The 16,072-nt window shown below is 39.7% G+C and overlaps 1 protein-coding gene across 3 annotated transcripts in view; it reads left to right on the top strand.

Moving 5' to 3' along the window:
- Positions 1 to 7,676, top strand: part of rnf6 (ring finger protein (C3H2C3 type) 6) — a 52,670-nt gene extending 44,994 nt beyond the window's left edge. For all 3 annotated transcript variants that reach the window (XM_043691987.2, XM_043691983.2, XM_087988187.1), the window contains one exon: positions 4,012 to 7,676. In XM_043691987.2, coding sequence (XP_043547922.2) covers positions 4,012 to 5,834 — 1,823 coding nt within the window. In that variant the 3' untranslated portion in view covers positions 5,835 to 7,676. The remainder of the gene's footprint in view (positions 1 to 4,011) is intronic.
- Positions 7,677 to 16,072: the final 8,396 nt, after the last annotated feature.

Raw genomic sequence — 16,072 nt, 5'->3', positions numbered from 1 at the left:
AGATGTGGGGATGGTTGCTAATTGTGGCCAGTAACTCTCTCATTTGGGACCCCTCAGACACTGATACATTTTGTGTCTATATTGTTCTGATAAATAGCAGGTAATATTCATGGTACATAAGTGCCAGGCAATGATCAAGTCGAGTAACAAATAAAGAATTTAGCTGTTGCCCCTGACATTCAATAGCATGATCATCACTGATTTCCCCAATCTTTAACATCCTGAAACTTAACATTGGCCAGAAAATGAAATGAACCAGCCTTATAAATGGTGAAGAAAGCATTTGGTATGCTTTCCTTTATTGGTCAGTGCATTGAGTATAGGAGTTGGGAGGTCATGTTGCAGCTATACAGGACATTGGTTTGGCCACTGTTGGAATACTGCATGCAATTCTGGTCTCCCTGTTATTGGAAAGATGTTGTGAAACGTGAATGGATTCAGAAAAAATTCATGCGGCTGTTGCCAGGATTGGAGGGTTTGTGCTTTAGGGAGAGGCTCAATAGACTGGGGCTGTTTTCCCTGGTGTATCGGAGCCTGAGGGGTGATCTTCTAGAGGTTTATAAAATCATGAGGGACGTGGATAGGATAAGTAGACAAGATCTTTTCCTTGGGTTGAGGGAGTCCAAATCTAGAGGGCATAGATTTAGGATGAGAGGGGAAAGATTGAAAAGGGACCCAAGAGGTAAAGTTTTCACGCAGAGGGTGGTACATGTGTGGAATGAGCTGCCAGAGGAACTGGTGAGGCTGGTACAGGTAAACATTAAAAAGGTATCTGGATGGTATATGAATAGGAAGGGTTTAGAGGGTTATTGGCCAAATGCTGGCAAATGGGACTAGATTTATTTAGGATATCTGGTTGGCATGGGCGAGTTGGTCCGAAGGGCCTGATTCCATGCTGTGTATCTCTGACTCTATGATGTGCTCTATTGGTGACCTGATCATTACTTTAAAATGGGCCAAATGCTTTCATAATGGGATCAGCACATTTGCAACAAAAACTTAAAGGCCACACTGGCATACAATAATCTATTATGAGAAGATAATGTTTATAATTATTGTATGGTGTTTGCACCTCTTAGATAAATGCAACGCATTTGTTGTAGAACATAAACAGTGCAGTACAGTGCAAGCCCTTTCAGCCCTCTATGTTGTGCCAGCCTTTTATCCTACTCTAAGATCAGACAAGCCTACGTACTTTTTATTGTACTATCTTCCATGTGCCTATCTAAGAGTCGCATAAATGTTCCTAATATATCTGTCTCTACTACCACACGCACCACGCTGTGTAAAGAACCTCCCTCTGACATCTCCCCAAAACCTTCCTCCAATCACCTTAAAATTATGCCCCTTGTTGATAGCCATTTCTGCCCTGGTAAAAAGTGGCTGTCCACTCTACCTATACCTCTGGTCATCTTGTACACCTCTGTCATCAAGTCACTTCTCATCAATCTTCATTCCAATGAGAACAGCCCTAGCTCCCTCAACCTTTCTTCATAAGACATGCCCTCTGGTCCAGGTATTATCCTGGTAAATCTCCTCTGCACCCTCTTGAAAGTTTCCACATCTTTTCTGTAATGAGGTGACCAGAACTGAACGCAGTATTCCAAATGTGGTTTAACCAGAGTTCTGTTGAGCTGCAGCAAAACTTCATGGCTCTTAAACTCAATCCCCCTGCTAATGAAAGCCAACACACCATACGCTTTCTTGACAACCCTATCAACTTGGGTGGCAACTTTGAGGGATCTATGGACATGCACCCCAAGATCCTTCTGTTCCTCCAGAATGTCAAGAATCCTGCCTTAACCCTATATTTTGCATTCAAATTCACCCTTCCAAAGTGAATTACTTCACATTTTTCCAGGTTGACCTTCATCTGCCACTTATCGGTCCAGTTCTATACCCTATCAATGTCCTGATGGAACGTACAACAGCCCTCCAACTCCACCAACCTTGGTGTCATCGGCAAACTTACTAACCCATCCTTCCACTTCATCATCCAAGTCATTTATAAAAGTCACAAAGAGCAGAGGTCCCAGAACTGATCCCTGCAGAACACCATTGGTCACTAAGCTCCAGGCTGAATACTTTATATCTACTACCACCCTCTGTCTTCTATGTGCCAGCCAATTCTATATCCAGACAGCCAGATTTCCTTGTATCCCATGCCTCCTTCCTGAATGAGCCTATCATGGGGAACCTTATTTTAATGCCTTGCTAAAATCCATGCACGCCACGTCCACTGCTCTACCTGCATCAATGTGTTTTGTCACATCCTCAAAGAATTCATTAAGGTTTGTGAGGCATGACCTGCCTCTCTCAAAGCCATGCTGACTATTTCTAATCAAACTATAGTTTTCCAAGCAATCATAAGTCCTGTCTCCAGTACTTTGTCCACCACAGATGTAAGACTGACGGGTCTATAATTCCCAGGATTATCCCTGTTGCTTTTCTTGAACAAGGGAATAACGTCTGTCACCTTCCAATCATTTGGCACTACTCCAATGGACAGTGAGGACCCAAAGATCATTGCCAAAGGTGCAATAATCTCTTCCTTTGCTTCCTGTAGTAACCCAGGGTATGTCCTGTCTGGTCCAGAGGGTTTATCTATCCTTAATTTTTCAAAATTTTCAGCACATCCTCCCTTCTAACATCAACCTATTCTAGCAAATCAGTTTCGTGCTGTTCTCAGAAATGTCAAGGTCACTCTCAGTATTGAATACTGAAGCAAAGTATTCATTTAAGGGCCTCCCCACCTTCCTCTGACTCCAGGCACAAGTTCCCTCCACTATACCTGATCGGCCCTACCCTCACTCTGGCCATCCTCTTGTTCCTCACAAGTGTAGAACGCCTTAGGGTGTTCCTTAATCCTACTTGGTAAAGTTTTTTTCATGCCCCCTTCGAGCTCTTCTAAGTCCATTCTTTAGTTCCTTCCTGGCTACCGTGTAACCCTCAAGTGCTGTCTGATCTTTGCTCCCTCAACCTTAAGTAAGCTTCCTTCTTCCTCTTGACTAGATGTTCCACATTCCTTGTCACCCAAGGTTCTTTCAACTGACCATCCCTTTCTTGCCTCAGTGCTTGACAGGCTTGTCCCACTATCAGCAAGTGCTTCCTAAACAACCTCCACATTTCTGTCATGCATTTCCCTGAGAAGATATGTTCCTAATTTAGGTACCCCAAGTCCTGCCTAATAGCATGGTAATTCCCCCTCCCCCAATTAATTACTTTTCCCATATTGTCTGCTCCTATCCCTCTCCATGAGCATAGTAACAGTAAGGGAGTTGTGATCACAATCACTGAAATGCTATCATACCTTTGGCGGTTTTTGTGATCTGTTTGGAAATGATGCCTAATTCTTCCCAATCCTTTCTAAGTGATACCTTAATTTGGCTCTTCATTGATAAGTACCCAATTTCTGACCCTTCTCAAATATATGCAAGTTTCAAGATTTATTGCATGAAATGTATATTGCAGTAAGAACTGCATCACAGAATTGAACAATTACAAGCTTTTTTGTAGATTAATTGCTGGTTTTCCAACAAGATGGCCCCCTGGGATTCACCTGTTATATCTACAGTGTGTTTGTTTGAAATTAGTAGCCTTGCACACTGCAAAAGAGAAAACTATAAATAATTGGATTTGGAAATGAAATAGAAAATGCAAAGCACAGTTTATTTTCTCTTTCTATATGTTGATAGGCCAGTGTGTATGTATTTGTTTCTAGTTGATAAGTTGCAGTTTAGTTTTAGGTCATGATGAACTAATGCTGAGACATCTAATCCTGAAGTATTGTGTTATGAAGCAGTGAAGTATCTCATTTGACACCACCTGTTCACAATATGAAAATGTGCATATGATTTTATCATCAATCAAGCTCGGCTTTAGTCTTATAGTATTTTGAATAATGAGATATAATTATGTGTTTAATTAATTAGAAATATGTTATATATGAGCAGCAAGATAAGAAAATTTTACTGGAAAATTTAACATAATGTATTTTGTTTCCCTGTATAGGCTCTGATACACCAGGAGAAAGTTCGAATAGTGATTCCCTTCTTGAGTGGCTTAACACATTCAGGCGTACAGGAAATGCAACCCGCAGTGGACAGAGTGGAAACCAGACATGGAGAGCTGTTAGTCGGACAAACCCCAACAGTGGCGAGTTTCGCTTCAGCTTAGAAATTAATATTAATCATGAGCATGATGCTGGCAATGGTCAGACTTTGGACACGCCTACACTAGAAAATAGGGACAGAAATGTAGAAGGTGCTCAACTACTAAGTTTATTGACTCCTGTTGCTAGTCGTACAAGAAGTCGCACTCGAGCCCACGTGCAAGTGACCAATTTTGAAAGTAATTTTGGAGGCACAGTGAGAGTTGAAGAACTTGAAACCATGCAAGTTTCTCCACCTTCAACTCAAAGGAGTTTCAGAAGTGCATCTATTGAAAGATCCACAGGTAGGCTAAGGCCCAGGAGACCAAGCACTAACCGACGAGCTGTTTTAAGTGCAGCAGTTGACCAACAAATAGGAAGACGAAGAGCAGGGCGACATCGTGTTCGAAGAATACAGGAAGAGGAACAGGAACGTCGAAGTGACCCTGCAGAGTTGCAAAGACATAGTGTTCCAACTACTGTTAGAGAGAGTCGTGCACGACGGCACCCTGAACAACGTAGATCTTCCAGGAATTTTCAAAACCAACGGAGTCGTTCACCCATACATAGAACAAGTGTTCCTGTAAATTCTTCGGATAGGTCTTCTTCCCAGCAGGATGATTATTTACAACCAAGACAAAGCACTAGAAGGCAACGGACAATGGACCAATCAACCATGACAACTGAGGAACTGCAGGCTGTCAGTAGCAATCCTTCCCTGCAGTCAACAGCTGGTGGAATGCTTAGACAGCAAGTTGTGGATGACGGAGATGTAAACCATCCCAGTGGATCCTCTGTAGCTGTTCGAAGGCACCCAACTATTATGTTAGATCTTCAGGTTAGAAGGATACGTCCTGGAGAAAGTAGAGATCGTGACAGTATTGCTAACAGAACTCGATCTCGTGTCCGAATGGCAGAAAATACAGTGACCTTTGAAAGTGACAGTGGTGGTTTCCGCCGTACTATCTCACGGTCTGAACTTGCAGGTATTAGGACTTATGTTAGTACTATCCGTATACCTTTACGTAGGATATCTGAAACTGGGCTAGGTGAGCCATCATCCATAGCCTTAAGGTCAATACTTCGTCAGATTATGACAGGATTCGGTGAACTAAGCTCTTTAATGGAAAATGATTCTGATTCTGAACTTAACCAAAGAGTTCAGCAGAACCAGTCTGAGAGGTCTGATTCAGTAAGCTCGCAGATTAGTCCGAATAGCAATCTCTTAAATTTAAATAACGAATCAACTGACATATTAACAGGAGACCGATCAGAAAGTGAACAAATGAACGAAAGCATGCAGAATGAAACCCTTGACAATGCTGTTGAAAGCCAAGAGACAAGACAAAGTCGAGACACAAATAGTTTAGTAGAAAATGGAACCCTGCCGATCTTGCGGCTTGCTCACTTCTTTTTGTTGAATGATGATGAAGAAGACGAGCGCCAGAGGGGTTTGACCAAAGAACAAATTGACAATCTTTTGACCCGGAATTATGGAAATGTTAGTGCAGAAAATGAAGTCAGCAAAACCTGCAGTGTATGTATTAATGATTATGCAGTTGGGAACAAGCTTAGAAGGCTACCTTGTGCGCATGAATTTCATATTCATTGCATTGACCGTTGGCTTTCTGAAAACTCCACCTGTCCTATTTGTCGACAGCCTATTTTGGGCTCCAGTAATTGACTGACTTGAGAGGGAGTATACGACATCCTATCCATTTTGGAAACTTTAAAGCACTAAAAATCTGAGTTATAGGAATTTGTAAAGCAAATGTTATAGATTCTATTATAGAACCATGAAATACATTCTTATTGCTTCTTGCTGAAGCTTTATTTTTTTAGACTTTTTTTTTGTTAAGCTGAGCACTTTGTCATTGGAATGATTGGAACTGAAAGTGAGCCAAGCAGAAGTATATAATTGTACATGATTAATCATATCTAACACACTTGTAGATGCAATTATGGTTTATAGTGTGCTCTTTTTGTTACAGGATAACAGTGCAAATTAACATAAGGCAATTGTCGTTCAGGTCTGACTGATAGTACAAATCATCTGATGGGTAGAATTAAATTGCCCTTGATCATTGTTTATGATATACAAGATGAAACTTTACAGATTGATAAAATAAGCTTGGTATTCTGCAAATAAAAAAAAACACATTTACAACAGAATAGACTGATTTTTCTGCCAAATTACAATGAGACTTCTGATATTTACCATCAGCACTATTAAGATTAGTCAAAAATTTAAAGAATCATTTGATATGTGTTTTGCTATTATGAGTCTATAAATGCAATATTTATTCCATTGTCTCTTGTCTTCCCTGCCCCACCCACCTGCCCTGATCATTACCATACAAATATTCTTCCCTCCATGCCTGAAAACTTCTTCACTTTATGAATTTTTGCTGTAAGTTGGGCAAACTTGGTCACCCAAGTTATGTCACTAAAAGAGTTATATCAAATTTACTGATGAAAGTTTAACATAATTTTCCAAATTAATCTGCCCAATTTGGCATTTGAGCATCTTGAGTAGAAGGGGCAGTTTGCAAGTTGTGATTTGGTGAGGCACTGTGTTTTCCTTCGCAGTTTCATGAGTTCCTGGAAAAAGAACCTTTCCTTGCTAATGGATTTTTGTTTGATTAAAGTGGGATGCATAAAATCCAACAAAGCAGGATGTGTGGGTGCCGGGAAATGGTTAGCTTTTTGGCCAGTTAGTTGTCCACTGAAAGCTAACATTTAGATACAACAAGCATCAAGGCAAGTGATTTGTTGGCCATTATTACAACCATGTTTGACTTTGAGGGAAAGATGTCTTACGACAATTATATAAAGCTTTGGTAAGACCAGACTGAGTATTGTGTAGCATTTTGGTCTCTGTCCATGAAAAGATATATTTGCCATAAAGGGAGTGTTGAAAAGGTAAATTCAAATTTTGGGGGTCAAAGAGAAACAAAGATGCCTTGAAATGGCTCCACTCTCTTCAGAAAGTAGGAGTCTGACTGGAATGTTACATTAATTGGCCATTTTCTGGTGCCATCGGTTTTCCTTCCCACTGAGTTGTCCAGGCTCAGATCAGGCTCTTTAATGTCTGCGAAGGTAGTTCCATCTTAATTTCTTGGTACAGCATTTAAGAAGTGGACATTTTTCTAAAGGGTCTGTAAAGCAATTTTCATTTATAATAAGGACATTATTCTCCTTCAGCTGGCCTGCAAGTGTTGCTGCTGGTTGAATCTTTGATTTGTCTGAATAATTAGTTTTGCATCTTTGTATCAGTAGTATGTTTGTATAAAAGTGGAAGTATTGGACATTTTTTTTAAAAATGACTAAATTTACTCCTCAGGATAAGATTCACATAGGTTTAATAGATTTGATCTCTGAATTTGAGGGCACATTTTTCACCCAAGTGTATGAATTTTTCAAAACGTTTACGATGGCATTGTAAATGGACAACAGTTACCTTTTACAAAATACATTTAACTGTTTAAAAACCTCTTTCTACAGAATTAAAAGTAACTTTATAATGTTCTAAAGATCAGTTTGTCTTAATTTTCCTTTGGTGCATATCCACGCTACAAAATGTGCTTAAATATAGAAAGTTGCCCCTTCAGTGATTTAACATGTCAACACCCAATAATTCTTCATTCTAAATGTAACTTTTTGTGGAGAAATTGAAAAAAATATGTAAAATGAATAGACTCCATGAATGTTTTCCTGTGAAACCAAATACTCTTATATACAGTGACATTGAAAGTAGTTAGTTTCTGCAAACTTTGTATTGTCTTATATTACTTTTGTTAATTTTTAAACTTCGTAATTTTTCATGGTAATTATTTAATCTGAGTTAGTTCAACAAGAGTTCAGCTAAAAATTAAAAGAAAATGATAAAGAATTTCACCTCAAAGAAACACTCAGTTTCTTTAGTCTTTGGATAGGTTTTATAACAGTCATACATATTTGTGATTTGAAGTTTCTTCCTAATTATTTTACCTATGGCAATATTTCTCAGGTGCTGAGAAAACTTGGCTGTCACTGTAAACAGTACAAGACAAAATACTGGAAGGCGAGAGCATTTCAGCTGTTTTTTGCCTTTGCTATGATGTATTGCCCTGGCTATATCTTGGTCTTGGCTATATATTGTGTTATGTTGCTCAGCATTTATGTTTGGAAGACCACATTGTGTTGTTTAAAACCATCTCCTTTCATGATACTTATCAATTCTAGTAGCTTAATGTTTGTCTGGGAGTTTAATGCTGATTAACTCTGCGATTTTGTTTCCCTTCCCCCATTCAATCGTGTCTCAGGACCATAATGGTAAGATTACCTGGCAACAAAGAAGGAATCAACTGGGACCTTCTATATCTCTAGTTTAACACCAGGTTGCTTTAGTACTGTACACATTCCTGCTCAGAGGCACACACAAATGGTTGACAGTTAGGTTTCACATTGTTGATTTCTTTCTCCTAATTTTCACTTATGCCGTCAATATGCACTTTCACATATAAGCATGGCAAATGTTCAATCTAAATGTGAGTCTTCAATCAGGAGATTGTCAATCAATGAAGCATTTTTTCCATTATTATAAACATTTGAATTGGCATTATACATATTCTGTTTCCCAGGCAGTTAACTAATCCAAGAACCCTGCTGTACATGTTTTTGGTCATATGAGTTTAGCTTCTTTTACTTCAGATTCCATTCATATAACAAATATATACTGGTATAGCGGAGCATAAAAAAGTGATATTTAATCAGTTGCCTGAAAGGAAGTACAGAATTGCCTGTTTTGTGCCCAGGCCAAAATTGAAGATTCGAGTTCAATCATTACCTTCCACACTTGTGTTCCACAATAGGTAGCATTCTAGATTAGATTAGATTACATTACAGTGTGGAAACAGGCCCTTCGGCCCAACAAGTCCACACCGACCCGCCGAAGCGAAACCCACCCATACCCCTACATTTACCCCTTACCTAACACTACGGGCAATTTAGCTTGGCCAATTCGCCTGACCCTGCACATCTTTTGGACTGTGGGAGGAAACCGGAGCACCCGGAGGAAACCCACGCAGACACGGGGAGAACGTGCAAACTCCACACAGTCAGTCGCCTGAGGCGGGAATTGAACGCGGGTCTCAGGCGCTGTGAGGCAGCAGTGCTAACCACTGTGCCACCGTGCCGCCCACGAAGTGCATATTCTCTCTCACTTATTATATTATATTACATCAAGATTGTAATTTGAGTATCATGATTGATACTGGTTTAATGTAAATGTAACTACAGGCAAATAGTTAAATATTTATAACTTACATTCACATTTCAGAAGCAGCGTTCATTATACATGCATTCAGAACAGTATTGAATGGATGCAGTCGTGTGAAGCAATGCATTTTTTTAAAAAATGCTTATGAATATTTTCAGGATGTCAACCTGTAACTAGTGGTGTTCCACAGGGATTAGTGCTGGAGCCACAATTATGTATGATTGTATATTGATGACTTGGATGAGGAAAGTGTACAAAAGTCATGTTTTCAGATGACAATAATAGATGAGAAGTCAAGTAGTGAGGATGGCACAGTCTGGTCTGCAGAGGGATAAAGAGGCCAAGTAAGTGAGCAAAAACTTGACAGATGAAATAGAATATGAGGGAATGTGAGGTTATGCATCATAGCAGGAAGAACAAGAAGCTGAATGTTATTTGAAAGGAGAAGGAAAGCAGAAAGCCAAAGAACAGAGGGACTCAGGAGTCATCCATTAATCAAAAAGCTAGCATCCAGGTTCAGTTGGTAATAGGGAAGACAATTGGAATGTTGACCTTTATTTAACAGGGAATGGGATGTACAAGTATGGAGTTTTTGTGAAAAATATACAAGGCAGTAGTCAGACCACAGCTGGAATGGTGTGAACAGTTTAGGGCCCCTTATAAAGGACATGTTTATAGGCTATGGAGGCAGTCCAGAGAAGGTTCACTCAGCTGATTCCTATAGAATGACAATGTCTGTTGGGGAGAGATTGAAGAGATTGGGACTGTACTGGTTAAAATACAGAAGAATGAGAGGCATCCTTATTGAAACATACAGGTTTCTTAGAGGACTTCACAGAAGAAAGTTGTTTCTCCTGTACAAGAGCCTTGGGCCAGAGGTCATAACTTCAGAAGAAGGGAATGCTCATTTAAGACAGAGAAGTGAGAAGGAATTTCTTCTCTCAGAAGGTGGTACATCTTTATCAAAAAGGGCTGCAGGGTTGGATCGTGAATGATATTCAAGGCTAATACAGATGTTTTTACCTCTGCCCATAATTAACACCAGTACCTTTTTTAATGCATTCATGGATGTGGGCATCGCTGGCAAGGTCAGCATTTGTTCCCATCCCTAATTACGCAATGGGTAGTTAAAAGTCAACCATATTGCTGTAGGTATGGAGTATGTTTATCCTTTTAATAGGATGTGGGCATTGTTAGCAAGGCCCACATTTGCTCCCTATTCCTAATTACCCTTGAACTTTGGCTGATTTGGCCATTCCAGAGGGCAGTTAAAGAATCAAACACATTGTTGTAATTCTGGCATCACAGGATGCTCTGACCACAAGAAAAGTAGAATTGGTTCCCTGAAGGATATTGGTGAACCAGATAGGGTTTTACATCCATTGATCATTTTTATGGTCACTGTTACTGTGACTAGCATAATATTCCAAATTTATTAACTGAATTTAGATTCTGTCAGCTACTGTGGTGGAATTTGGACCAAAAAGCCTGGCTCTCTCACTTATTACTCCAGTGCCATTGCCACTACATCACCATCCCACAATTTATGATGGTAAGTTTTATTTAAGGCTAAAGCTCATAAATCTTTAAACAAAATTTATTTAAAGCAGTGCTGTTATTTTCCTAGCAGCTTATTAAAAATATAAGGCATTAAAAATATAAGGCAATAAAAATGCTTAAAATATTCAGGACACTACCCCCACTCAATGTGTTGGCCCTAGAATTCACAGCCCTTTAATTGTCAAACTGAATTAGCCAGGTTACCTGGAAAATTCCTGCACTTGTTCAGATAACCACAGCTTTTAATTAATCAGGCAAGGAATAGTCCCAAAAATGCTTGTTTTTTTTTCAAAATCATTAACTCCTATTGTATGCCGACTTATCACAAACCAATATAGCAGCCTTTTTACTTAGCAGCAAAACTGAGTGTTTCAACATGGATAGTTTTTCTGATGTAAAGATCATTTTCATTCACCTACTCCATGCTATTCACATGGTTATATTTCTCCCTTCATTAACTCTTAAACATTTCACTTTCTTTGAAAGAGTACTTAAGTTTAACTCTCTCTGGTTAAGTCTTAATTGAAAAATTGAAGCTTGATGCTCATGAACTACATGTCCAACTCAAACTGGAAAAGATTAGCAAAGCTAATTCATTTGCCATTTGCATTGCTACAAGTGATTATGCTGTCTGCCTAATCAAACATGGAAGCATCCATACCAAAACAGCCATCAAGGCATTTCTTACTGAACATCATAGGGAGTATCTTTGACCATGCTGCTCTTCTCAAACTACAGATTCTGATTTGAATGAATTTAGTGTGCTTTCCGTACTAGAACAACTCATGCAATCACAACCTCCAACACGATAGAAAGTTTAGAGTAAAAAATGTACTCAAGTGAAGTGAAAAAAGGAAATTAGGAAAACAAAATGAACAAAAGAAAGTCGATCTGGGAAAATCAAGGAAAACCAAAAGCTGTTTCAAATCAATATATCAAGACCCAAACGTTGACTAAGAATTGGGCCTGTCTGATCTACCTGATGCAGATGATGTAGACAAGATTCTTCATGAGAATCCTCTGTCTTCACAGAGGAATGGGAACATGCTGACATTCTAGTTAAAGTGTAAAATCTCATGCTGCTTAAAGAAAGCCAGAAAGGAAATAATAAATGTTCTGAGGATAATTTTCCCAGCTTCTCTAGGTATAGGCAGGAAACCAGAGGATTGTATATCTTTAAAAGTTATCATTGTTCAAAAAGGCTGTGAGAGATGGACCAAGTAACTAGAGATTGGCCAGTTTGACTTCAGTGCTGGGCAAATTATGAGTTTGTTCTGTCTCAGAATTAATTCTGTAACTTTGGCACTGATGAATCAGTGTATGGTTTTAAGGGAAGGTATTGACTGACTTGATTTTTTTTAAGCAAGGAGGATTGGTGAAGGTAGTGCTATGGATGCTGTCAAATGTCTTTCTAAAATCACTCCCTGCCAATTAGGTCCAACATGGTGCATCAGCTGGAAAAGTAAAAGCCCATTACCCTCAAGGGCATGTGGTGCTTTGAATCCATAATTAAGTCAGTGACAGGAAACAAAGTTGTTGAGTGTTTTTGTGAAAGAAAAGCAATTTCGAGTGGCATGCCAAAGGGCTCAATGTTGAGTTCCTTTTTCACAGTATTACTAATTGGGGTTTAAATGTGGGTGATATGTTTGAGAAATTTGGATGACATGTTTGAGAAATTTACAGATGATGCAAACATTGACCATGTAATTCATTGAACATAGCTGTCAACTCCAGAAATAAATCAAATGGATGAGCGAACAACAATAAATTGGTAAATGGAATTCAGATTACAGAAGTGAAGAATGTATTTGGGCAGGGCAAGTAGCCTATCAATATCCCTTTGTAATTTTGTGCTAATTGCACAGCAGATGAAGTTCGGTGTAAGTCAGTGCAGGGTTATCCATTTTGGACTCAAAGGATAGATCCAAGTACTTAATTAATGGTATCATGTTATGTACATTGGATGTCCAAAGAGATTTGGGAGTTCAGATACCTGGATCTTTAAAATGTCACAAACAGGTGCAGAAAATAATCAAGAAAGCTAATGAGGTGCTTTTGTGACAAGAGGACTGGAGTACAAGGACGCATAAATTATGCTGCAGCTATATAAAACCCTGGTTGGATCCCACATGGAGTAGTGAGAGCAGATCTGGGTATCATACCTTAGAAAGGGTATACTGGCCTTGGAGGTAGTACAGTTACAAGAAAGATTCCTGGATGTTAGAGGTTGAGTTATGAGTGGTGATTTCCAAATTAGGCATGTAGAATTTAGATTAGATTAGATTAATTACAATGTGGAAACAGGCCCTTTGGCCCAACAAGTCCACACTGACCCTCTGAAAAGCAACCCCCCCCCAGACTCATTCCCCTACATTTACCCCTTCACCTAACACTATGGGCAATTTAGCATGGCCAATTCACCTAACCTTTGAACTGTGGGAGGAAACCCATGCAGACACAGGAAGAATGTGCAAACTAGAATCCATCATTAAGGATGAGATTTCTAAATTCTTGGAAGAGCAGAGTCTGATTAGAACAAGTCAACATGGATTTAGTAAAGGGAGGTCATGCCTGACAAACCTGTTGGAATTTTTTGAAGAGGTAACAAGTAGGTTAGACCAGGGAAACCCAGTGGATGTGGTCTATCTAGACTTTCAAAAGGCCTTTGATAAGGTGCCACACGGGAGGCTGCTGAGCAAGGTGAGGGCCCATGGTGTTCGAGGTGAGCTGCTGGGATGGATTGAGGATTGGCTGTCTAACAGAAGGCAGAGAGTTGGGATAAAAGGTTCTTTTTCAGAATGGCAGCCGGTGACGAGCGGTGTCCCGCAGGGTTCGGTGCTGGGGCCACAGCTGTTCGCATTATATATTAATGATTTGGATGAGGGAACCGGGGGCATTCTAGCGAAGTTTGCCGATGATACGAAGTTAGGTGGACAGGCAGGTAGTACTGAGGAAGTGGGGAGGCTACAGAAGGATCTAGACAGGTTGGGAAAGTGGTCCAGGAAATGGCTGATGGAATTTAACGTGAGCAAGTGTGATGTCTTGCACTTTGGCAAAAAGAATAAAAGCATAGACTACTTTCTAAATGGTGAGAAAATTAATAAAGCCAAAGCACAAAGGGATCTGGGAGTGCTAGTCGAGGATTCTCTAAAGGTAAACATGCAGGTTGAGTCCGTGATTAAGAAAGCGAATGCAATGTTGTCTCTTATCTCAAGAGGGTTGGAATATAAAAGCAGAGATGTACTACTAAGACTTTATAAAGCTCTGGTTAGGCCCCATTTGGAGTACTGTGTCCAGTTTTGGTCCCCACACCTCAGGAAGGACATACTGGCACTGGAACATGTCCAGCGGAGATTCACACGGATGATTCCTGGAATGACAGGTCTAACATATGAGGAATGGCTGAGGATACTGGGATTGTATTCGTTGGAGTTTAGTAGATTAAGGGGAGACTTAATAGAGACGTACAAAATAATACATGGCTTGGAAAAGGTGGATGCTAGGAAATTGTTTCCGTTCGACGAGGAGACTAGGACCCGTGGACACAGCCTTAGAATTAGAGGGGGTCATTTCAGAACAGAAATGCGGAGACATTTCTGCAGCCAGAGAGTGGTGGGCCTGTGGAATTCATTGCCACGGAGTGCAGTGGAAGCCGGGACGCTAAATGTCTTCAAGGCCGAGATTGATAGATTCTTGTTGTCTAGAGGAATTAAGGGCTACGGGGAGAACGCTGGTAAGTGGAGCTGAAATGCGCATCAGCCATGATTGAATGGCGGAGTGGACTCGATGGGCCGAATGGCCTTACTTCCACTCCTATGTCTTATGGTCCACACAGGAGGGAATTGAACCCAGGTGTCTGGCGCTGTGAGGCAGCAGTGCTAACCACTGTAAAGGCTAGTGTCTGCTGAATTTTCTAATTGCTTGTACCTGCAATCTGACCTTTTACGATTTGTCACAAACACAGATCCTCTCCTGCAGAGTTCCATAGTATATGCCCATTAATGTTCTGCTTTTCTACCTGCCAAACTGGGCAAGCTCACATGTTCCCACACATCACCTGTCATTTGCCAATATTTTACCTACTCACTTAACCCATCTATTTCACTTTACAATCTTGCTTTATTACATATACGTTGTCAGCAGATGTAGCTGCGATATGGTTGGCCCCTTCATCCAAGTCATTAACATCAAAAGAAAATTTAGGTAGAAGCATTGATTCCTGTGGCAATCCATTTAAGATTCTGCCATCCTTACTGACTCATTTATTCCAACTGTTTCCTGTTTGTTCACTAATTTTCTACTTTCTCACCTGAAATGCCGTAGGCTCTTACTTTGTGCGATAAATTTGTATGTGACGACAGATTAACTGCCTTTTGGAAATCCAAGTGCATAACACTAAATCTGAAAGAATAAGACTCTACACTTGTAACCAGTCAATTTTGAACACTCAAATGGTGACTGTATGGCAGTGATGAACGCATCACAGTATTAAGAGTGTGTTAGGACTGAAACAGGCAACATTTCACATTGAGTTTACAACTACTATGCAATTATAGCAAAGTGACATTGTTCAAAGCATTACCTAAGTCAGGCAGACAACAAGAGGAATAGTAACAAGCAGCACATATAAAATAACTCACATTTTTGTGTTTAAATGTACATCTGCCTAAGCCTGTAGTTGCTGTAATGTTTGCATAGACAATGATTATTTTTTATTAGACTCACTGTTATTCTGGCAGCAAATTTATAGCTGTGCGCAAGAGAAAGAGATTTGGGACAAGTAAATGGATAATGTAAATTTAATTGGTTAATACAGTACCAGAAAAGTTGAAGCTCATCAAAACTTTGTACACCCTGAATTTCCTAAATATGGATGCTTGTTCTCTAAAATCTTCAACAAGTGAAGTTACTTAATGCCTTGCTATTATTTTTATTGAAAATGTTAGATAATTAGCTAACCATAGCTCTTTAATTTATTTATTAAAAGCTAACTCTCTTCAGGACTACAAAGAGAACGTTGCCTACATATTTATTTCACATCTGGAATAGTGAAAGGAGCCACATTATTTTCTTGATGGATGGACTTCAATGAAGAAAGCCCA

The sequence above is a fragment of the Chiloscyllium plagiosum genome, unplaced genomic scaffold (assembly GCF_037043375.1).
Source record: "Chiloscyllium plagiosum isolate Xiang-an unplaced genomic scaffold, Cpla_swu_hap1 HiC_scaffold_6, whole genome shotgun sequence".
NCBI classification, from domain to species: domain Eukaryota; kingdom Metazoa; phylum Chordata; class Chondrichthyes; order Orectolobiformes; family Hemiscylliidae; genus Chiloscyllium; species Chiloscyllium plagiosum.
This window is presented reverse-complemented; position numbering and strand designations above follow the sequence as displayed.